Source organism: Plasmodium brasilianum, chromosome 11 (genome assembly GCF_023973825.1).
Source record: "Plasmodium brasilianum strain Bolivian I chromosome 11, whole genome shotgun sequence".
NCBI lineage: Eukaryota > Apicomplexa > Aconoidasida > Haemosporida > Plasmodiidae > Plasmodium > Plasmodium brasilianum.
In genome coordinates, this window is record NC_090124.1 from 2,663,677 (window position 1) to 2,690,457 (window position 26,781).

General features: G+C 18.9%; 4 protein-coding genes across 4 annotated transcripts; 3 read left to right on the forward strand and 1 right to left on the reverse strand.

The window, feature by feature from the left end:
• Nucleotides 1–2,852: 2,852 nt before the first annotated feature.
• On the reverse strand, nt 2,853–5,389 carry MKS88_004000 (uncharacterized protein; the record flags this gene model as incomplete). Its single annotated transcript, XM_067217140.1, has 3 exons — nt 2,853–3,979; nt 4,236–5,241; nt 5,369–5,389. 3 exons carry the CDS (start codon nt 5,387–5,389, stop codon nt 2,853–2,855), a joined length of 2,154 nt encoding a protein of 717 aa, XP_067072805.1.
• Nucleotides 5,390–11,623: 6,234 nt separating this feature from the next.
• On the forward strand, nt 11,624–12,493 carry MKS88_004001 (uncharacterized protein; the record flags this gene model as incomplete). The annotated part of the gene is made up of 2 exons (XM_067217141.1): nt 11,624–11,640; nt 11,938–12,493. The coding sequence occupies 2 exons, from the start codon at nt 11,624–11,626 to the stop codon at nt 12,491–12,493; spliced, it is 573 nt and encodes a 190-aa protein (XP_067072806.1).
• Nucleotides 12,494–14,985: 2,492 nt separating this feature from the next.
• MKS88_004002 (uncharacterized protein) lies at nt 14,986–15,993 on the forward strand (the record flags this gene model as incomplete). Its single annotated transcript, XM_067217142.1, has 2 exons — nt 14,986–15,072; nt 15,199–15,993. 2 exons carry the CDS (start codon nt 14,986–14,988, stop codon nt 15,991–15,993), a joined length of 882 nt encoding a protein of 293 aa, XP_067072807.1.
• A 2,720-nt stretch (nt 15,994–18,713) lies between these two features.
• Nucleotides 18,714–19,575, forward strand: MKS88_004003 (uncharacterized protein; the record flags this gene model as incomplete). Its single annotated transcript, XM_067217143.1, has 2 exons — nt 18,714–18,800; nt 18,937–19,575. 2 exons carry the CDS (start codon nt 18,714–18,716, stop codon nt 19,573–19,575), a joined length of 726 nt encoding a protein of 241 aa, XP_067072808.1.
• Nucleotides 19,576–26,781: the final 7,206 nt, after the last annotated feature.

The window sequence follows — 26,781 nt, forward strand, 5'->3', positions numbered from 1 at the left end:
AACTTTTATTATATAAAATAAGTTTTATTAGAAATATATTATATAATATATTTATTACTTAATACTTTTTAACAAACTTCTTTTTTTTTTATTGGTAGAAGTGGGGAATTATAAATATATAATGAAATAATATGATTTTTTAGAATGTATTACTTATAGTTGTTTACTAATTTATATATTCTAAGCAATTAATATTAAATGAAAAGTTATAGTTATTATTTTATTATTGGGACTACTTGTAACAATGATAGACTTTTGACAAATTTACTTAAATATATTTTATATAGAAATATACATATATTCATAATTGTACTATATATTTCTATTATTTTTTAAATATTTAAAGAATATATTAATAAATTAAATTTAAATAGATACTAATATATAATATGTTGAAATTAATTCTTTTTTTTCTTTTCCTATGCCATATAATTAAAATATTATTATACATGCAGCATTATATTATGTTGGAAGTGATATGATAATTGTTGGCAAAGATTTATTAAGAATTAATTATAATTGTTAATTCATGTTCTTATATTTAATGTAAAATAGCTCATAAAATTATTCTTATAAATACAATTTATAAATACCAAAAAAATCTTAAGGTAATATAGTTATGTTTTATCATACTTGACAAATAAAGTGTAACAGTTATATTATTTTGATTAAAATGAAATAAAATTCGGTTTAATAATAAAACAAAAAAACATTAAAAATTATCATAACCCACGAATCAATTCTTTGAATATATATTCATTTATAATTCGTTTTCATATATCAGCACAATAATAATTTATAAGAACAAAAAAATATAGTAGTAAAAGAAAACAAAAATAATGAAATTACTTTTTCATATTATAAAAAAATGTATCCTCTCCATATTACATTCAATTTAACAAAAATTGTCTTATTTGAAATTATAAAAAAAGAAAAGAAAAGTTATTTTTTCTTATTAGTATATTTATTTAGTGAATTGTCTTTACGAATAATTCAGAAGTTAATATAATTATTAAAATAAGTACTTTTAAAAAATTATTCTGCTATGGATATTCGATGCTTCATCTTTTATTACATTACTATTATTAATATAAATAATATAATTATTTTCTCATTTTATCAAATGTTTTTATTTATAATATTATTGTGTCTTTCTTTAATTTTAAAATATGTTTCTTTAAATAAAATAGACATTTTGAAAAAATATTAAATATATTTTGGAATATACTTAGGTATTAATATAATGGCATTTACATCAATTTATAATTGTTTTTATAGGTTTGTGCTTGATAATATTCTTTTACAATTATTAGTTTTTAATATACATTTAATATACTCGCAATAGTTTTAAGGGATTATAGGTAAATTAAAAAATGTATTCGAATTTCATTTAAAAAAAAAAAAAGAGAACGATAATATATATTGTGCTTATAATGTATGCTTTATATTAATTAAATATGTATATACTCTTTATCTTATGTGGTAGAGCATAAGAGTATTTATTGAAAAGTTTCTTATATACATTATGATAATGTACTATAAAAGAACATTCGTTTTTTTAATGGTAATATAATGTGATAATATCTAAATTCAAATGATTCTATTCAATAACTATGAAATTTGGATAATGTTTATATTATTAATTAAAGATAATTATTTTCTAAATAAAATATTATTAATATATAATAATATACCTTTTTTATATATTATAAGGATATAATATTAAGAAAAATGAATATATGTATTTTGACTATGATTTTATTACCCTCTCGTGAAAATTATAATAAATAAGAAGAATATATATTTTTTTATTTTATTTATTAAAATTATTCCCGAATTAATTAGTTTATCGAAACAGTAAACAAAATGGTATTGTAATATTATTTTCTTAATAGAAAGAATTAAATAAAAATTTATAATATACGTATTTTTATGGTATATAGTAACAACCAAAAATTTTTACATATCAAAATGTATCTTATACTTCCGCACTATGAGACTAATATTGATTTATATTATAAATTTAAATACATATATATATATATATATATACAGTTTTAATAGGAAAATAATATTAAAAAGAAAAATATACAGTAATATTATTAACTAAAATGAAAAATTAAAAGAATTATTCTGTACAAAAACCCAAAAAAAAAAAAGTTGAAAGTCAAAATATATAAATTATCATTAAAGCGTAAAAGAAAAGTAAGTCAATATTTTTTATTAACATAACATAATATTAATGAAATTTTAGGTTTAACTGAAAGAGAAAATATAAAAGATATACAATATTTTTTAAAATTTCTACAAAATAATTATATGTTCTTTCATTTCCTTTTTGTTTTAAAAAAATGTTGATGATTATGAATTTAGTACCTTTTAATTTACATACATATTCATATATAGCTTGTTTCTTTTTGATTTCATAAAAATATTTAAAAATTATTATTTTTGCTTTTTTTTATTTTTCTAAATATTAATTTTTCCCTCAATATTTTTGGAAAATATTAATATTAATTTATATAGAAATATCTTTATTAGCATTTTAATACATATATTGTGTTAGGTATTAATATAATATTATAATAGTTATTATTACATAAATTAAAATAAGTATATATAATATGAATATTTTTAAGATAACTGTATTAAAAATTTTACATTTCACATCTACTTTCCCCTTCTATGTTACTGATTAATTAATAAACTTTTATTAATGATCCCTTTAGATTTCGCAAAGTGTATGAAATATGTTTTATAAGCACCATCCGATTATACATAAATATTGTTCTATTATTTTTTGGATGTGAATTATAAATTTATATAATGTATTTTTCCAGAATTTAATAAAATTATTCTACTATGTTCTCGTTATATATGAAATTTTCCAGTGTATCATCTTCTCTTACCCAGTCTTCTATTTCTTGTCTAAAGCTTTTCTCCCCTATATGAGAAGGAGTTTGCCTATTTTCTCTATTTTCTAAAGTAATACCATTAACATCAGTTATTTCTCTTGTAACATCTGATTTTATCTCTGAATTTGCTCCTGTTTTCCAGTCATTTATGTAACTATCCAAATGTAATTCCTCATTTTCTATAAAATCTTCTTTTTTGCATTCTTCCAATACCATCATGAATACTAGTATGCACAATTTCGCTAGTAATTTTTTTTTTATATATTTATATAATTCATCATAACTTACCTTCTGCTGTAATTCTTCTGTATTTAGTAGTAAAGTATTATTTATAATTTCTTCATTTACATGCTCATCTATTGTATTGAGCAATTCTTGTGTCATTTCTTCGTACCATTCCTGTTCCATGTATTGTTCTATAATCATGTGTTTTTGTGATATCCATTCTCTCCATAAATCCTTTTCTTTTTCTGAAAATGAAATTTTTTGAATTTCAATTGAAAAATTCATTTTTAATTCTTCAGTTTCTTTTATGGAAGCTTTTTCTTTTTTCCATTCATTTTTCAAATAATTAAACCATACCGTTTTTTTTAATTTTTCAGAAATATTTCTATGTTCTTTTATCCATTTATTGCATAAAATTTTTTGTTTTTCAATGTCATTAATACTTTTAGTATTTTCCATTATCAGTTCTCCATTACTCAAATTAGGATATGTTCTATATTCCTCTTCTGCGAACATTTCTAGGCATAACTCTAAAAATTCTCCTTTTTTGTGTTCCCATTCTTCATTTCTGAATTCTTCTAGTACTTCCATATGTACTTCTATAATGGTTTTAATTATATCCTTTTTTTGCTTTGACGACGTTATATTTTTTATCATATCATGTTCATGTATTTTTAATTTTTTTATGATTTGTTCCTCATCATATATTGTATTTTCTGGATGATCATGCGTTAAAATTTTTTTTTTTCTGTTAGAATGTGAAGGTTTTAGTATTCGAAGTAATTTTACTTGTCTCCTTTTTATACTTTTTTTTTTTTTAATAATCCTATTAAAGCGTACTAAGAAAAAGAAAAAAAATGCATATATTTAAAATAAATTACGGCCATAATTCAATGGTTTAAACATTTTTAATACTTATGTTTTATCTAACTTTAATAAAAAAGGAAAATACAATAATAATCATAAAGCTTATTAGAATAGATGATATGCTTGGGCTATGAGCATTTTCTTCTGAACCTATAATATCTTTTTAAATATATGTATTTTTTAGTTTGATTGTTTTAAATATAGTATAATAGGAAGAATTAGTAATACCTAGAGGTTTATAGAGTGAATGGCGTTCAAAAGTAGTTGAGACAGGTTCTGAATCTTCAGGAGACGATGAAATAGTCCCTTGAAAATGGGGTGGCTCCGCTATTGCAGTACCTGAAGTAGTTGATAAAGCTTCTGCAGGTATTTCTGGGGGTAAAATTTTTGGTTCTGTTAGAACACTTGATGTTTCAGTTTGTACAGGTTCTGAAACATCATCTTTATTTTTCATGTTTGGAGAACTTGAAAATGATTTCTGAAGTTGTTCTTCATGTTCAGATGCAGGCGGACGCTGGTCTTCATTTTTTTGTTCGTTATTAATTGGACATATTTGAGAAGATTCATCTTTAGCTTTAGTTAAATCTTGTTCAGTTGCAGATTCTTCTTCTTCTTTTTTTACAGTTTGCTTAAGTACAGGTGGATCCGAGGCTTCGCACTGAGGAATTTCTTCGAATGTTTTATCATTAAGAACGTCGCAAGATCGTTTTGGAAATGGTAATAATGAATTTATATTTTTGCATTTTCTATTAATTAGATCTTCATTATTCTTAAAATACACCTTTCTATTATTAACCCATGCATTGTAAGCCTGAATTTTACTTAAACATGCACTATCACATTTCTTGTTACTACTTTTATCAGTATTAATGCAATTTGGTTTTTTTCTGTTTTTTTCAGAACAGAAATCTTCTGCTTCATATATTAAATTTAAAATATTTTTATTTTCTTCCTCTAAAATCATAGGACATATGCCATGTCTAGTTCGCACTTTAAAGTAATTTTGTAACCAGTGCTTTAGTGCTAATTCCCACTTATCTTGTTTTTCAAAATGTAGTGGATTTTTCTTTTTGTTAATTAGATATTCAGCCAATTCTAGGCATACACGCCGGAAATTTTGCTTATTCTTTTCATTTTTCAAGGAATTAGTTTTTTCTTGTACATGTGTTATAATCTTTTTAAATTCAGGTTTTGTAAGGAATCTCAACAAATCATATCCGAAAATAGGAACATACTAAAAACAAAGAAATTATTAAAAATTATATAAGCTATAATTTTTAAGTTAGATATGTATAAACACCTACTTTATTATAAATTACTTATAAATAAAATTAAGCATCATAAAAAGCAATGAATATTACCGAGGAAAAACAAGAATCCATATGGATTCTAAGTTAATATTGCAGTTTGTTCAATATAATAATCTGAAATAAAAATACAAATTGGTATCTTTTTATTTATTTCTAGTGCAAATTTAGATTAATATTTTTATATAATAAAAAAATATAAATTAATAATTTTCATAAGAATTTAAGTTTTTCCTACAAAATAATTGAATACATTACTATTTATTTTGTACGCTTCTTATCTGCTTTTACTATATGTTAATATATTATAAATGGATATAAATTCTAACGATATTTTTATATGAATGAATAGCAATTTATATATTTTTATGAACAAATAATATTCTCTTTATAAACAAAAAGTCAAGATATTAACAATAACGAAGTACATACAAGTTATATCAACATGTAATATAAAAGTTAATCTGTAAAAATATCATCAATCTATATAATAAATTTCTTTCTTTAAATACAAACATATAAATATATGTATTATTTTCTATATTAATGTAAACAATTTTTTATATTCTTACTTTTTTCCAGGAATATATGATCTGTAAACCAAATCATTGTTAGTACGGATACCATATATATATATATATATTTTTTTTTTTTTCTCTTATTTTTTTTTATTTATTTTTGGTAGAGACATTTATAGTGTTATAATTATTTTTTAAAAATTTTTAAAAACTTACCACATTGTAAGTACGAATCAGTATTAATAATATATAAAATATACTAAATTGTTGCTATTTCTATGGAAAGTACTTATCATTAAAATGTGACTGTAATACTTAATATTATATTTATATACTCAATCCAAAGTTTCTTTATTTCTGATACATATTATTCAGTAGAATAATCTTAATAAAGTATATGTTATTAAAGATTTAATTTCTTTTTTATGGGATAATTATGACTTTTATAGAAGAATCATTTTATTTAGACAATATTTTAATTAACGAAAAATATATTTTGGTGTAATAATTAATAAAAATATGCTTGGCTACTTATTAGAACTATGAAATATAATTAAGAAATAATTATAACAAAATAATTTATAACATATTGTTGAAAAAATATAAAATATATTATAATTTTATAATAAAAAATATTAACATAATAACTAAATGTAAATAGAATAATATATTAAATTACATGAGACAAAAAAAAGAATGAAGCTTTGTAATTATTTTTCATTAATTTTTGATAGATATATTCTAATAAGTATATTAAAAATACATTATATACTTTTTTGATTGTTTATACATTTAACCATCATAAAATAAATTTTTTTTTATAACAAATATTTATTTAGTATACAAAATAAAAAAAGTTGTATATTATTTATAATTCTTTTTATGACGCGAATAATCAAATTAAATTGCAGAAGAGTTTTAACTTATAACTAACAACATAGTTTATTATATTATTATGTAAATATATTATTACATATTCTAATGTTTCCTTTGAAATAAGTACATATGAGATAAAGAACGATTGGAAGATTAAACAAAAATATACTTATTATAAATTTCTTTTACTGATTAACTTAAATTTAAAATTACGTTATTATGGTTATCTTTAACAAATAATTTATAATAATGAGTTATATATTAAATTAATTTTATGCTCTAATGTATTTATATAAAATTTATTTGTTCAATGTTCTGTCCTTTATATTTTAATATCATATGTTTTTTTCAATTTGTTTTAAAAATATATTACTTAATAACTGTATATAGTAGAATATACATAAAAATAACTTATTATGTTTTAAAATATATTTCATTTATATTTCCGTTTTTGAATATATTTTATAAATATATGTAAATTTAATTTATATAATGAGCATATAATTGTGAAATAATTTGGAAACAAAAAATAGTATATGATTCTATGAAACACTTAAAATTATTTCAATAAAAAATACGTAAATTTCGTTTTAAAATGTTTATAAGAAAATATTTTCTTTTTCTTTGTTTATGTATTTTTAATTATATTTTTCATTATATAATTAGAATTTTTTTATAGTACTTCAATTTATATATTATTTTTAATTTATTTAAAAAAAATACAAAATAAATAACAATTCATATGAATTAATGAAGTTTTCTTCATAATATTGTGAATATAGTACTTGAATTTTTATTTAAAGTTAATATTTAATATAATAACATTTATATCTTCATGTAAAATATTAAAACAATATAAGCTAGTAGAAATGCTAAATGAATAAAATGTATAATAGCTTATAAGTGGAAACATATGTAAAAGTAGATGTACATAGACAAATGGACATATTAAAATAATAATTTATAGTTTTTTTTTATTTAATATATACAAAAATACAATAAAAAAGTTTTAGTATCTATTATTATAAAATGATACTTATGTATTTAAATTTATAGTTCATGTTATTCAATGTAGAGTTAATAATTCTTAACATATTTTTATAGTATAAACTGTTTTAAATAATAATACACCTTAAAAATAAAATAAAAAAGTTTATTTTTATGTTAATTAGGACTTAATTTTACTAATATATTTTTATTTATGCATATAACTATATAGTCTTATCATGTTATATAGGAAACTTATTATATTAAGTATTTTAACGAAAAAGAAATAAGATAAATTTATAAAGAATAATGTAATATAAAATATGTGATATTAGTTTAATAATTTAATTAGCGTCATATCATTTTATTGATCTAAATAGGATTGTTTTATGTATAATTTATTCTTCATAAAATTCTATTGTTCTGGTATGCATCTTTCAAATTTTGAGGTCTCTAATATATAGCATATTTAGTAATTTAATTATCTTAGTGTAAAAATTATTATTTATGTAAAAATAGTAAATTAACAGAAGACATGTTGTTAATATTTAGAATTGTTATTTGATTTTAATTATACTTTTTCTTATTTACTACATCTACTAAGAATATTACGTTTATTATATTATTAATTTGTACTTTTTGCTATATTTCTATTCATATAAGAAATATTATATATACTAAGAATTTTAATGTTAAAGAATTACTGGATATTGGTTATTCAGTTAAAACTAATTCTCGTTTATATTTTTATGTCTGTATTACCCACAATTTTGAGTAAAATATTTGTCTTTAATTTCAAATATTTTCTTTTTTTTACGTTGTTAAATCTTTACATGGACCTTAATATAAGAAAAGTTTATAGTTATATTAAAATAACACTCATATTCTATTACATTTGTAGTGCCATTATTAAAAAAAATTGTTGTAATCATTTTTTATTAAATTTTTTTTAATATATATTTCTATTAAATTGTTTGGGGTTTCTATTTTATATGCACCAAGATGTATATACTGAAAACATGCAGACTATAATTTTGTAGAATAAATGTTATGTATTACTTTCTGTTAACCGAAAATGAATTATTGTTTTCAGAAAAATTTATCTATATTTGGGTATTTCTTTCATATACATATTTTTATATTTTCATATTAAAGCTCAAATCAAAGTACAAGTCATGTAATCTAGTATTAATTAATTGCATTTTTGTATGTACAACATCATTTTAACAGGAATTTCTTGTAGTAACATGTTAGACATATCGTGTAAATCATGCAGATTTTTGAATAAATTAATTTTTAGTACTAGAAAAAGGGAAACATTAAAAATAATACCTGAATATTAATGTAATAAATGAAAATAAAAATGTAATTTCATACACCATAAATTCAGTTGCTGTTTTTTCTTATGCTAGTAAACTTACAAATAATAATTTTACTGGAATTGTATAACTTAGAGATACAATACCTTAATGTATTTCATTAATATAGTTTAAGAGCTGTATTCTTATGTGCTACAACATATGATATTTACGAAGTTGATATTTATTATTAAAGTTTTCCAAATGTGTACAAAATTTATTACATTAAGTATAACATATTTATTTAAATGACTATTACATAGTCAATTATATTTTTTAGCATAAGTGGGACGGCTACAATTATATATCAAATATGGAAAGATTTTAGAGATAGTGAAACAAATAATTTGTATTAGATAAATAAAAAAGCGAAAATTTTCAACAATTTTATATTAGTATTAATGTAGAAATAATAATCTCTTTAAGTAAATTATATATTAAACCATATAAATAATACAGTACATTCGATAAAAATTGGATACTTAAATGAATATACCACTTGGGGGGGATATTGGAACGTGTAACTAGTATAACTATGGAAATCATATTTTGTGAATTGAAATTTAATATTACTTTTTATTTATCATGTTATTTGCGTTCGTATTAATTATTATTAATATTATAAAATAAATATAAAAATGATATAACTTGAAAAGTATATAAAATTTATTGATATATATATAAAGATAATCAATGTAAGTATACATGCTCAATAAAGGAAAAATTAAATATTTCAATGTAAATTAATGTATTTGCTTATGACTTCTTAATTTATAAGATATAAATAATTTAGATAAATATAAATTTTTTTTTTTTAAATATATTAAAAAATGTTATGGAATAACTTGTGTTACTAACATTGAAGAGAATTAAACTTAAGTATCCAGAAGAATTTTTTATACAGTGCACTTATTTTTAATAATTTATTTTACAATTTTTATTTATAGGATATTATAAAAATTTTAAGTAGATTAAAGAGAATTATAAATGGAAACGTTAACCATTATTAAGAATGTTATATGTTCATATTGTTTAAAATACTACGATAACCTAAATAAGAATATTCATGATTGTTATAACGAAGTTAGTATGAGAAAAAGCAATAAATATATAATAATGTTAATTTCTGTATTTTTTAATTTGTTTTTTCGGTAACATATATAAATTATTTTAGGGTTACCTATTTTTTTCATATTTTTAACTATTCGCATTGTATCGTGAAATTTTTGATGGAAAAAATGATATAAATCTAAATTTGGGATGGTTACGATAATATATAATATATATAATATTCTTATAATTATAATTCATATGGTTACAATACGTAATTAAAGAGATTATATTGGCATAGTATGTTCACTAGTGAAAAAGTATTTTTAATAAAATATTCTTTATTTATATATATATGTAGATTTATGATGATGTATCTGTAAAATGTGTTACTGGAACTATGTATTTAAAAAAAATATATATATATATATATATATATATATTCGTTATAAAATTATAAATAGAACAATTACTAAATCTTATATTATAGTAGACTATATTGTTATTCATTCTTTTTTGTTATGTACTCATTATGTCCTGCAATTTAATTGTAAATTTTTCTCATTTGATATGTTCTTAAATTAATATGCAATATTTCTATATTAATTTTATTTTTAATTAGTTTTCTTATTCTTTTAAAAATTTACCCTTTTATATTTATTTAATTAAAAAATATATACGATGATTAAAGGAAAAACGTTTCATTAAGGTTTAATAACATAAATTAAATATAATTAATATTATAATTTTCAAAAATTATTATACAAAAATAAAAATTCAGTCCTCCTTTTGTTTTGAAATATATATTTTTTCATATATTAGATAGTAGCATATAAATTAGATTATTTAAATACAATATGAGCTATAAAAGACTTTATACACTTATGAAGAAACTAAAGTATTTATCATAATTTTTATTACATAAATGTTATTTTTTTTCATTTTTTATTATTATATTATTATAATAATTTACATTTTATTGTATGTTACTACCTTTTTCAAAGTATAATATTTATTAAATTAGAATTAATAGTGGAGTCATATCTTTATGATTTATACTTGTTGTATTAACTTATAGAACAATGAATGATCTATATTCTCTACGTTCAATATTCTATATATACTCAATAACTCAAAATAATAGGAAACCTGATATTCTTACTTTGATTATTATGAAACGTATTCAAAAAAATACTACATAATAATTGCACTTAATCAAATAATTAAATAATTTATTTAGAATATTTATAAATGGATTCGAATTATTTTATTCAACTAAAAATTAATTTTTTTTTTATAATAATATTAAGATACACATAATATAATATATTTTTAAAGTTATGTTTCTTTGTATATATTGTAAAAACAATAATAACTATATACATTTTATTACGTACTTACAAAGGAATAATAAAAAAAATTTTTTTGAATAAATAAAGATTCATTTATTAGTAGAAATATGTTATATAATTTAAATTTTTTTCTTTACTAATTATATCTGTATAATAAAAGTATATATAATGGAAAAGCCAATGAAGTTATTCTTATTTAATGAAATTTTTTTTTTTATAATTTCAATTTGGATTCTAAATTTCGAAAATGATATAGTATTAGAATATTATTTTAATTTATATGTATTTTTTATATATTTTGTTCTTTTTTTTTAATATGAACTTTTAAAAATATATTTTTTTTTAATTAAAAAAATCCTTTCTTTTCTTTTTTAGATTTCATTTAACAAAATATTGGATGTGCACTATAACCTTGGTCAGAAATTAGACATAAAGAATTACAGATTACTAGCAAAATATAAGCAGAGCAAGGATTAAAATAGAGCAAGTTTAAAAGATGATATACCTAATAATAGTGGTTATTCTCAAAGAGATATATTTAATAAAGAAGGAGACACACTGAAACACAAAAAATCAAATAGAAGTTCACTGAATAAGGCGCAATACTATACAGAAGTAATAAATTATAATAAAGGAATGTTTGATGGAAAACATTTCCATTTTGAAAAAAAGTGGATAAAAAAAAAAGATTATGATTATTTTCTTGAAAAAAACAGGAGAATTGGTGATATAGGTTTAAAAAAAATAAAATTTAGAAATTATGGATTTGGAGTTTTCATATTTTTTATTTTTTTCGTGTTGGGAATAGGATACCCCATATTACAAGGATTAGGTTACTTGGAAACTGTCACGAAAATGATCATGGAATCAATAAAAAGCGCTTTTGATTTAACACAGGAAATTCCAGTGCCATCCTATACTCATCCATTATTATTTTCTATACTTCTTTTTATATTAGCTATTATAATAGTAGTAGGAATTACAAAGATCTTAATAAATAATGAAAAATATAAAAAAATTAAGTTGATGACTGAGTAAAATGAATAATATGGAATATATATTATTCTATCAAGAAGTCTTCAATATGAAGTCATATATGTAAGATTCTTAGTGGTATATTATTAATAAACATAAATGGAATTGTCATAATATTACGAATGTACGTTAGCATATCTAGTTTTTCAATTAATAACAATAAAAAATTATTTTTTTCTTTTCTTTGTGGATTTTAATGGTCTTATGTTTATAAATGTGTATACTAAATTATTATAAAAGTTGAATTAAATATATATAACCTAATGCTTATATTTATGTAGTTAAATATATTTCTATGGAAAATATATATTTGTTTTTTAAGGCAAATATAGAATATTATAATTCATATATATTTATAGAACTGTGATAAAAGGATTAGTAATAAAAAGTGACGCTTTCCATTTTTAACCTTCTATTACAATAAAATTATTATTTGTTCATTATATGAATTAATATGTATCATTATATTAAAATTAACCACAAATATATCTTGTTTAGAATTTTATAAAATGTAGTAAATGGATTTTGTTGAAGTGATATTTATATATACATATATTTTTTTTCTTTAAAATTAAACTGTTATTCTATAAAATAAATTTATTTGTAATGTGAAAAAAGAAACCTTATTTGCAAAGATATATTTATAAGATTTAATTCAGTTTTCATAACATAAATGTGAAATTATAAATATATAATAATATAATATCCTTTCTATTTATAGATTATATTAAAATATTTTCTAAATTATATATCCTGAATTTTTACAGTTATATGTAAATTTATACGTATGTATCCATGTACTAGTATTCTACATTGTGGTGTTAATTAAATTTTGCGTAATTATCAATACATATATATTATAGTGAATATTTATAAATAAATATACTATATATTGTTATCATTCTCTATATTATTATAGGGCTAAAATAAGAAAATATATTTAATTATATATTAATACATAGCATATATAAATATTTTTATTTTTTCTTTGACATAATTGTAAATATCAAAAAATGTGATATATAAATAAAATTTTAATTTTCATCAATATTTCAAGAAAAAATATTTTTTTTTTTCGTTTCTTTTAATTATTTGTGGGTATTTATTAATGTATTTTAGTTGTAATTTATAGTTTTCAATAAATATATTAATTAAAATTTAATATTATTTTAAATATACATAAAAATATAGATTATATTGACAGTTACTAATTCATTCATATTTAAAACAATAATAGTTTATATAAATTAAAAAAAAAATCCAATTTTGTTTTATGCATATAAACCATAAATACAGGTTTATTTTTTTACTTTACGGACAATAAGTTGTCAACATGTATAAGTGTAATTTTAATCTTAGTAATTACAGTATGCAGGGTATTACTAGTTTTGTGTATTTGTATAGTGTTCAATAAATAGGGAAATAACAATATTTATTATTTCATTACAATAATTTAGTGGTTTTTTATACACTTTCATTTATAGGTTTATTATAAATAACTGTGATATTGTACATTGATGAAAAAAGTGATATCTACATACGTCAATGTCAAAATTAAGATTATGAATTAATGAAGTATATTACGGTAATAATATTTTTAATACACGATTTACAATATTTTTATTTTTTATTATATTATAATATATTGATACGTGAAAATGCATATGTAAGTAGAAATTATATAATAAATAAATCCGTAAATTTTAAAACATCTTATACTTATATAATAATATAAATTAAACTTAAATTTGTGATTTTCTAAAATTGTTATACAATAATAAAAAATTATAATTTATTCATATTTAAAATATATATTGTTGTATATATATGGTAATATGATATAAATTCCATTTTTTAAAAATATTATATACTATTAATGAATAAAAGTGCTATAATTAAAATATTATAAAATATTTTACACAATATTTTTAACAGCATTTATTATACTATTATAATAATTAATATTATTTGACTATAGTAACTTGTTTTTAAAAAATATAATGTTAATTAGTAACAGAAAAACATCATTAAAAAATGTTACTATAATCTGAATAAACAAAGCAAAAAATTATCTATATTCTCTACATTCTATATATTCCATGATATATATAAACTCAATATAGACAATGATTAAGAAAACTTATATATTTTTTATTTTATTTCTATAAGGATAATAAAAGAATTACCTAGGTAATATAATATATTAAATAATTACTTTTTGTAATTTGAATAATTATAAATAAATGTATATTATTTCATTTTAATGATAATTCGACTATTTAAAATAAAATTAATATAAAACTTATATAAAACAAAGATATATTTCCTTATATTTGTTGTACGAAGCATTTGATTTATATAATTTTTATTATTATTGCAAAAAAAAATATTAAAAATAATTTATAAGGATAAGTATAGCTTCCTTTATCGTTAGAAGCGTATTATTGTATAATTAATATTTTTCTTAGTACATTACAATATTATAAATATAAATTATGGAAAAATATATTAGGTCACTCTTATTTATTAATGTTGCTTCTTCTATGTTTTTAATTTGTATATGGAATTTCACCAATGATATGGTATGATAATAATATTTAAGATTATTTGTATTATACAATTTCTCTGCGTTTTATTTTCATTTACATTTTTTTTTAGCAAGAAATTATATATACCTTAAATAATATATATTTGCGTTGTCTTTTTAGTGTTTTCTTAATAAATGTTTGGACGACTACCGTAATCATGATAATAACTTATGTAGAAAAACATGCCGATTACTAGCAAACTGTAAAGGAGATAATTATTCAGCTATGATAGAATTAAAAGAAGAGATGCCAAATAATACTGTGAAGGAAAAAAAGGATATCTATTTTTATGAGTATGAACCTAAAAGGGAAATGAAACAAACAAATAGAAATTTATTAAGTAAATATGTAGAGAACAAACAAGATATGAAAAATAAATCATACATATTTGAAACAAGAAAATATTCTCGTTTGGAAAAAAAAATATTCAAAGAACTTGATTATGAAGATTTCCTTAAAAATAACAGAACTATTAGTGATAATTTGTACAAAAAAATAATAAGGAAAAAATGCGGAAAGCGATTTTCTTTACCTTTATTATTGTTATCGTTATTATTAATATCGCTCATTTTAGATTTATCTTGTGGTTTTGGTCTTGTAAGAGGATTGTATGAGGTAATACTTCATTTTTCGCCTCCAGTTTCAACAGCATTTAGTAGTGTAAGTATAAAAATTTCTCCGACTACAAAATATTTATATGAACATTTGACTAATTCTCCTTTTAAATGGTTGTTCAATAATGTGGTATATATAGATAAGAAAAGTAGGCATGTGAACTACTGTGTATCAAATTTTTTTTCGTTCATAATATATTTCATACCATTTATTATATTAGGTGTCACACTTATATTAGCGCTAGTTTATTATCATAAAAAAGTTAAAAAATTTGAAAAAATTAAGTTCAGAAAAAGATAAAATGTATATTGAGGAACATGTTTCCTTTCATAATAAAAATAATCACTACGAATTGATATTCGCAATATGTATAGTGATATGCCTATTAAATCGCCCATAATCTTTTAATATTTATGTGTGAGATTACATATATTTGACATTTTTTGATAAACGTCTTTAAAAAAAATACGTTTACAATTTTTTTTTTTATTTGCATTCTATAAGGTTTTTAATTATTTAGTTTAAGCTATCATTTCAGTTTAATTGCATATTATGAACTAGTATATATTTTTGTGTTTTGGATAGATATTTTTGAAATATATGTGCTGGAGAGATATAATAAATATTTATTAAAACAATTAATATATTATTGCACATTCTTTGTATTAATTCATATCAGTATTAAAAATAATACTACATTTTATTTTCTTATCTTATTATAACTTAAAATGATTATTTGTTTATTTATTTCGAAATTTTTTTAATTATTTTTAAATTAAAAAGCAATATGTCCTGTTTTATGATTAATGTCTCAAAGAGATAGTACTTTTTTAGAATGTTATATATATATATTTATATATATATATACATATTATATAAAAAACAACTTAGTATATATTATTCTGTAGTAAATGTTTTATGAGGAATATATTTCAAAGCAATTTCAATGTAAAATTATTTTTAACACATATTAAGATATTTATGAATATTATAAAAGTTTAGATATAAATATATAATAAAATGATATCTTTATTAAATATGGAATATTTATAACAATTCGATAACGTTTCATTTCTAGGTCTTTACAGATAAATGTTAAGTTAAATTAATTTATCATTTTATAATTGCAGTTAGTTGCGCTGTTGATTCAATATTGTAAGGATCAAATAAATATATATTATATTGAAATTATATAAATATATATAATATATACATATTTTAGTTTTTACATTATTAAAATATTGAATTATTGAATTAAGAATAATCACATATTAATGGACAATATACATAAATCTTTTATTCTTTTTCATAATAGTAAAATTTTATGTATTTATATATAGATATAAATATCTAAATTATCGTGAACTGTAATAAAAAATATATACATTTCTGAAATAATACAATTATATTTATATATATATATATATATGTATATATATGTTCTATGTTTTGCAGTTGCCCATGTATATTAAGAAAAAACATACAAGTATTTTATAGATGTATATATATGTATATATATATATTATATTAAAAATTAATAAATTTATTAAATTAATAAATATTTATTAAACAAAATAAAAATGATCTGAATAATTTTCGTATAAACATTTTATAGATATGTAAAATTGTTTTCATATGTTTATTTTAATAATATGTATTAAAAGTTTATTCTACTTTTTTTAATATGCCAAACTAGGTAAGTGTAATATATTAGGTTTTTCATGAAATATTTTTGCAAGATATATTCATTCTTAAAAATAATTTTTTAATTAATTCAAATGAAAATATTATTGCAATATTAATATGCATCCTTATTTGGAAATATAAATGAACTTCATAATTTATTATTTAATCAATTAAATAAAGAATTTATATGCATTTTAATCTGATAAATATGCTTATAACTACAAGAAAATGAGAAAAACATACATAGACATAAACCCATTGAAGAGTTAAAAATATTGCTAATTTTAAGAAAGAAATATATATTTTTTTTCATTGTTATGATTAAATATTAATATAGTTTGTTAACACATTTTATTTCATGTAAATAACACGTATATGAGTAGATATAAGGAAAAATTATATTGTGAAAATATGTTTTTTTTTTTTTTTTTTTTTTTTAAATATATTAATATTTTTTCTTTATGAATAAAAATAATTAAGTAAAAATAAAAAAATTAAAAAGATGAATATAAATACATTTCATCTAGAAATATTACTATGAATAAAATTTTATTAAATATTGCAATTTTCAAAAATTATGATATAAAAATATAAAAGAATACCTTATTTACTTTTAGAATACATACCCCTTAATAGATTATGTAGTACCATATAAATTTGACTTTCTAAGAGCATTATACTCACTAACAAATTGCATTCTCTTAATTGGGAACTAAAGCGTGCGTTACAGTTAACATAGAATAATATGTTTCTTTTTTCGTTTGTTATTATTATTATAAAATTATAATAATTTATATTATATTAATAATATTACGTTAGTCCAAAATACTTATTTATAAAATTATAATTATTTAAAGGAAAGTGTTCTTAAAATTATTAATGATTATCTTAATAAAGAGAGGAATATATTACATATATATTTTCTACATTCTATATAGTACATAAATTGAATATTTACATATTATAAGAAATCACATCTTTATATCCTAATTTTTTCTGTATATAAAAAATAAAAGAATTATTTAACTAGTGCGTTGTGTTAAAAAAAAAATTGCATATTTGAAATATTAATGAATCAAAGAAAATTATATCTTTTAATAGTAGTGATTTTTTTTTTTAATAATATTATAATGAAAATTATATAACATATTTTTAATCTTATTTTACTTTGTATTTGTGGTAAAATTAATTATTGCTAATATATTTTCCTAAATATTTATTAATAAATAATAAAAATAATACTTTAAATATATATTTCATTGTTCATCATTAGAAATATATTATATCATTATTAATTTTTTCCTTTGTACATTAGAATATTAAAGATTTACATAATGGAACAAAAAATTAAATCAATCATACGTATTAAAATTGCTTTGTTTATCCTCTTAACGTGGATATGTTATTTTAACATTGTCATGGTATGCTGATATTATACAAGTGTATTCGATTTATTAGAATATTTTTTATTTTAGTTTTATGAACACTACTTTTTAGGTTTACTTTATTTGCCCTTTTAAATAAAATATATTTATATTAAAAATTTTTTTTTCACAGAGCACTTTTAATACATTCTCAGACAATAAGTGCATACATAATACAAAATTAATTATAATTAATTATCGAATACTAGGAAAATATAAAAATGATAATGATTCGCAAATTGTGGGGTTAAAAGAAAATACATCAATCAATGCAGAATACGGAAAAAAAAATATGTTTAAGAAGAAAAATGGGAGCAAACGAAAAAACGAAAAATATAATAGAAAATTATTAAATAAGGCTCATTATTATACAGAAGTTATAGATTATAATAATGGAATGTTTGATGGAAAAAATTTCCATTTTGAAAAAAAATGGTTAAGGAAAAAAGATTATGATGATTATCTAGAAAAACAAAGAAGAATTTCTCATATATCTTTAAAAAAAATAAAATTTAGAAGTTACGGATTTGCAGTTGTTATATTTTTTCTATTTTTCTTGTTTGGAATAGGAATGCCAATATTACATGGGTTAGGGCCCTTGAAAGATATGTTGAAATCTGTAGAAGAATTAATAGTTGATGAAAAACATTACTTTTATCTAATGTTATTTGCTTTAATTATTATTGTGTTAGGGTTAACACTTATAATGACGATTCCTAAAATCTTAAGAAATAATGAAAAATATAGAAGAATTAAGTTAATGAATGAGTAAAATGTATATTAAGTTATACGCATTTTTCTGAAAGGAATTTGTCAATATGAAGTAATATATGAAATATATATAGTAATATATTTTTATAAAGCATACTTATAATTGCTATAATTATATAAATATACGATTATAAAATTGATTGTTTCTACATACAAAAGGATTGTAAATATATACTTATACTTTCCGTGAATTTGAATGTTTTAATATTTTTAAATGTATGTTATAAATTATCGTTTCTTCTTACCTATATATTATTAATTTTTATATACAATTTTTTTATATAAATACACTTTAATGAAAAATGTATATATGTTTTTTGAAATGAATATGTATAGCATAATTTCTATAATCATATTTATGTCGTGTTCCTATTTATATTGTAACTATAAATAGTACTTTTATATATATTTTTTGATTTTTCTTTTTGTAGACAAACTGATCATTTGTTGTTATAATTAGAAAAGTATTTAACTAACCTTATATTAAAAATAGATTTCTCTTACTTAGTACATGATTAAACGAACTGAATAATGTTTCATTGTATCGACATATATGTATATATATTTCTTAAACATAAAAGGAAATTTTATGTTTATTCTACAAAATAAATTTTATGATGAATAAATTGTGACATATGTATTTTTAAAATCCATTTTAACATGAATTTAATTTTTTTTTCAGGATTTACATATAATATTATAAATATGATATAAAATAATATTATTTTTAAATTATGTTCTTAGTTTAGGGATTACGGTTAATATTATAACATTACTTTTGTTTCTATTATATTGTATTAACTAGTGTACATTATTAAGTATAAAATTAATGCCTTTTTAAAAGTACCATATAAACTTCAAAAATATAAAAAATTGAACTGTTCTTTTATCTACCTATGTAAAAAAACGTATTACAAAAATAATTTGAATGTTAAAAATGTTTTTTATTTTGTACAAGGACTTTTCTTATTTAAATCTTATATTTTTATTATATAATTTAAAGAGCTTATTTTATTAATTAAATTATTTTTTTATAAAAAATAAATTAATAAAAAGCTCAATTCATAGTTGAATTAAGTAAATGTTTTTCATATATCAATTATGTTAATAATATTGCAAGTTGTTATTACATAAATATGTTAGTAGTGAAAAGATATTTTATAATTGTTATAATATATTTTTATATGTATTATATATTGAAGTTAGTAATGTAAATATATATATATATATATATATATATATATAGTTTACCAAATTATTACAATAAAATTAAAAACACTGATTAGAAAAATGCAACAAAATATATAGTTTCTTTTTATGTATTAGAAGTATAAATGATGTGATTTGCACTTCATTCCCTAATAAATTTATGATTACTATAAACAAATGATAATGTTAAATAATGTTTAATATCTACATATTATAAAAAATTTTGAATTTATAATTTTTATATGAAAATGTTAATATTTCTGTATGCCGATATAATTTCAATATTACCAATTTTTTATTTAATTATTTTATTTTTCATATCAAGTACAATATGAAAAACCTTATATCTAATTAACAATTAATATTAATGTATATAGTAATATTCATGGATATACATAATTACCTGTGAAAATTAAATATAGTAAGTAATCTGAAATTTCTAATTTACAAATTGTTGCATCAACTGAAATTTTTATGTGATCATTAATGGAAATTCCTTATTTTAAAATAGCACATGCTTAGCAATGTAAAGTTAAGGTGCTCTATGGAGACAATAAAAATGAAATTCTATGAGAATCCTCAAGAAAAGAAGAATTATCTTTAATATTTCCTATTCCTCACATATTAATATGTTTCTTGTTATTATAATTATGGTAATATTTGTCGTACTTTTCCTTTTATATAAAGTAAATAAAAATGAAATATAAAAACATATATACACTATGTTACTATTATAGTTTACTACATGGTAAAATTTTTAATTATACAATAATTTTATATATGCTTTTTGTTTATTACATATATCCATTTGTTTAATCCCCTGTGATTTTACATATATAAAATTGTGTTAAAGGTGAACAAAAAAACTAAGAATAATTCTTGAGTAGAACATATTTATGAATTGACAATTAATGGGAAACTCTCTTCCTACTCAAATTTTAGTAACAGAAAGATCCATGTTCCTTTGCTTCATGTATAAATGTCTTGTCTTTAATGTAAAATATAATATATCAGTTGAAGGCTAGAACGTCAAAATCGTTGAATACTAGTATAAATTTTTAATTGTATCTAATTGCAATAGATTAACTAATAATAATAATTATAAATAAAATATATATATTTTTTTTATTTTTTGAATAATATTGATTTGTATATATACATTTGTAGATAGTATAAAAAATTATCCTTATTAAATAAAGATTATTTATAACTGTTTACCAAATTATATATTATGTATCTAAGCAATTAAAAGGAAGATTTGGAATTATTTATTATTAATCTTAATTTTGGCGTTAATTACCTTATGATATGACTAATTTAGTACATATTATATTTGAAACTTATCAATAAATGAAATATATATTCTTTATTATTTTTGATATTATTATAATATTAAATGGCTCATTTAGATTCAAACATTTTCTAACAGGTAATATGTGTTATTTTTTTTTTCCCCTCTTGCATAATAATAAAATTATAAATATTTATATATATCTGTAAAAAGATGAATTGACATTATTGGTAATGAATAAATATATTTTATATCAACAAATATAAAATAATATGTAAGTATTTTTATATATGTATTTCCTATTTTTAATATATTTAGATATATAAAAGAGCTAATATGGCGTTAAAAATATAAATAAGTATATATAATTTATGATAAAAATTAATAATGCATTTATATATATAAGGATCATTTTTTAAATAAAATAAAATTAAAAAAAATATATTATTTATTTTTGTATGATTCATAGTTAGATAACGTTTTATTTTTTAACTACATAAGTTTTAATTAACTTAATACAAATATTACCATATTTTTTATATAAGATTTAGCTCAATATATATATAACGTATATGATAACGTATACGAATATTTTGGTAGTTATAACAATGGATAAATTTATTTTATTAAATCCATAATCTTCTGGATTAAAATGAAAATTAGAATACCTATTTAATATGCATGTTATTTATCACATTTATTTGCAATTATAAAGTGCTTTTTAGGCAGTGTAATATCACATGTATATTTATTTGTTTTCAAAAATATACTAAAGAGATGGAGAACATTAGTATAATATATACGAAAAATTATGGGTATAGAAAGTGAACAGATTGCCAATAGAAATTTTAATAAAAATATGTTTATGTGTATGCTTGTTTTCTAGAATTAAGGATTACATTAGTTTATTAAAATATTTTCTTGTGTGTATTTAATATATATGTTTATGTAAAATAATTATATAATGATAATATATTTGTTTTAGTTCAATTTGTAAGATATAAAAAAAGGAATGGGATAAAAAATAGAAAAATAGTAAGTTAAGCTATTTGATAATGCTACATATTTAGGTGTATAAAGAAAATAAGATAAGTAAATATTATGTTAAAATATAATGTATAACATTATGTAAGTTATATCATTAGTTATATATTCAAACATAAGTATCCATGGTAATATGTAATAAAAATATAAATATATTTTAATTTTTTTTTTTTTTTTTTCCATTTCAAGTCAATTATGTCTTAATTTTCATTAAGCCACAAATATTTATTAATACGTTTAATAAGAAATACGCTCTTTATATGGAAACAATTGAAAAATACAGTTAAAGGGAAAATAACTCTGGAAGCTAGAAAATAGAGAAATATTACAAGAGTGTTGTTTAATATACATTATAAGTTAAATATGTATCTTAACAATTATATAATGAATAGGAAAATTATGGTAATAAAAAATTTTTATAGAATTAATAATATTTATTTTTCATGTAATTAATATCATTTTTCAGTGCTGTTAATTTTTCATTTATTGTATATGTATAATATACATGAAGATAAAAGTGTGACATAAATTTCTTATTTACTGAAAGAATCCATGTATAAAAATAATAAAACCTTATGAGTATATATAAGTTTAAAAAAGCAATTCATGTTGAATAATTCACTATAAAAAAAAAAAAAAAAATTTTATGAATCCGCACTTTGTTAAGTTTTTAATTTTTCCATGTTATTATTTAACGTATATATATGTACTTTTATTTCTATTTTAACTTTTTTTGTATTTCTTGAATTACATACTTATATATTCAAAACATTCTTTATCTAAATCTATTGTTCTCTCTGTACATGACTGGACTTTCTGTTTTTTCTTGTTTTTTATATTAATACCTTAAAAAATAAAATTAGGAAATAAAAAAGTATTATATGTCAATGGACTTGTTTCGTGTATGAATTTTTAAAAATATAAAAAAGTAGAATTTACGTTTTTCCATTGAGACAATGTCGCTGAATTGAGAACATAACATTGATTTTCAATAAAATTGGTTTTGATATATATAGTTGTAAAAATTATTATATGTTTTTTGCTAAATGCATTATTCTTAATTATAGAATTATGAATTAACTGAATATGATTGAAGAAATTTTAAAAAAAAAAAAATTTTAATTGTTATAATTATAATTACACATATGTAAGCATTGGCAATGATAATATCAAGAATATCATGCTTGCTATTATTTAGGTTACATATATCTTAATCAATAAGACATAATCATCGTGAAAAAATGTCAAGATGAAAAATAATTGAACGGAGAATACAAAAATGATGTATTACAAGGCCATAAAAATGTAACATTAAAATAATTGAAAATTAGAAAAATAAGATGAATAAAAACAACATAAAGTTTGATTAGAAATGAAACCAAATATATAAGTAAAAGAAAATTATAAAACAATTTTTCTCTCTTTTTTTCTAGTTCGTGTAGAAATAATAAAGGTACAAAAAAAGTAGATGGACATACATATAAATGTTTAATGTAAAAGTGTTAAAAAAATAAAAAAAAAGGAAATGTCACTGTTTACAAACGTTTTTTAATATATTATTTTTTCCTTTACATTATATAAATAAGATAAAAGGAAATTTAATGTATCTGTCATAATGTATTTTCTTAGAAATTGGAGATAAAAGAAATGAAAAAAATTATTTTCAAGGAATTTAAATGTATATCACATGATACTATGTACCTATATGGGCGAACATGTGCATATGTACATGAGTATATATGGATAAATATGCGTATATTCCATACGTTAATATGCCCATTTACATATATGCTCATTAAAAAAACATTTATGCACCCATTTGTTCGCCCATATAGGTACATAGTATCATGTGATATACATTTAAATTCCTTGAAAATAATTTTTTTCATTTCTTTTATCTCCAATTTCTAAGAAAATACATTATGACAGATACATTAAATTTCCTTTTATCTTATTTATATAATGTAAAGGAAAAAATAATATATTAAAAAACGTTTGTAAACAGTGACATTTCCTTTTTTTTTATTTTTTTAACACTTTTACATTAAACATTTATATGTATGTCCATCTACTTTTTTTGTACCTTTATTATTTCTACACGAACTAGAAAAAAAGAGAGAAAAATTGTTTTATAATTTTCTTTTACTTATATATTTGGTTTCATTTCTAATCAAACTTTATGTTGTTTTTATTCATCTTATTTTTCTAATTTTCAATTATTTTAATGTTACATTTTTATGGCCTTGTAATACATCATTTTTGTATTCTCCGTTCAATTATTTTTCATCTTGACATTTTTTCACGATGATTATGTCTTATTGATTAAGATATATGTAACCTAAATAATAGCAAGCATGATATTCTTGATATTATCATTGCCAATGCTTACATATGTGTAATTATAATTATAACAATTAAAATTTTTTTTTTTTTTAAAATTTCTTCAATCATATTCAGTTAATTCATAATTCTATAATTAAGAATAATGCATTTAGCAAAAAACATATAATAATTTTTACAACTATATATATCAAAACCAATTTTATTGAAAATCAATGTTATGTTCTCAATTCAGCGACATTGTCTCAATGGAAAAACGTAAATTCTACTTTTTTATATTTTTAAAAATTCATACACGAAACAAGTCCATTGACATATAATACTTTTTTATTTCCTAATTTTATTTTTTAAGGTATTAATATAAAAAACAAGAAAAAACAGAAAGTCCAGTCATGTACAGAGAGAACAATAGATTTAGATAAAGAATGTTTTGAATATATAAGTATGTAATTCAAGAAATACAAAAAAAGTTAAAATAGAAATAAAAGTACATATATATACGTTAAATAATAACATGGAAAAATTAAAAACTTAACAAAGTGCGGATTCATAAAATTTTTTTTTTTTTTTTTTATAGTGAATTATTCAACATGAATTGCTTTTTTAAACTTATATATACTCATAAGGTTTTATTATTTTTATACATGGATTCTTTCAGTAAATAAGAAATTTATGTCACACTTTTATCTTCATGTATATTATACATATACAATAAATGAAAAATTAACAGCACTGAAAAATGATATTAATTACATGAAAAATAAATATTATTAATTCTATAAAAATTTTTTATTACCATAATTTTCCTATTCATTATATAATTGTTAAGATACATATTTAACTTATAATGTATATTAAACAACACTCTTGTAATATTTCTCTATTTTCTAGCTTCCAGAGTTATTTTCCCTTTAACTGTATTTTTCAATTGTTTCCATATAAAGAGCGTATTTCTTATTAAACGTATTAATAAATATTTGTGGCTTAATGAAAATTAAGACATAATTGACTTGAAATGGAAAAAAAAAAAAAAAAAAATTAAAATATATTTATATTTTTATTACATATTACCATGGATACTTATGTTTGAATATATAACTAATGATATAACTTACATAATGTTATACATTATATTTTAACATAATATTTACTTATCTTATTTTCTTTATACACCTAAATATGTAGCATTATCAAATAGCTTAACTTACTATTTTTCTATTTTTTATCCCATTCCTTTTTTTATATCTTACAAATTGAACTAAAACAAATATATTATCATTATATAATTATTTTACATAAACATATATATTAAATACACACAAG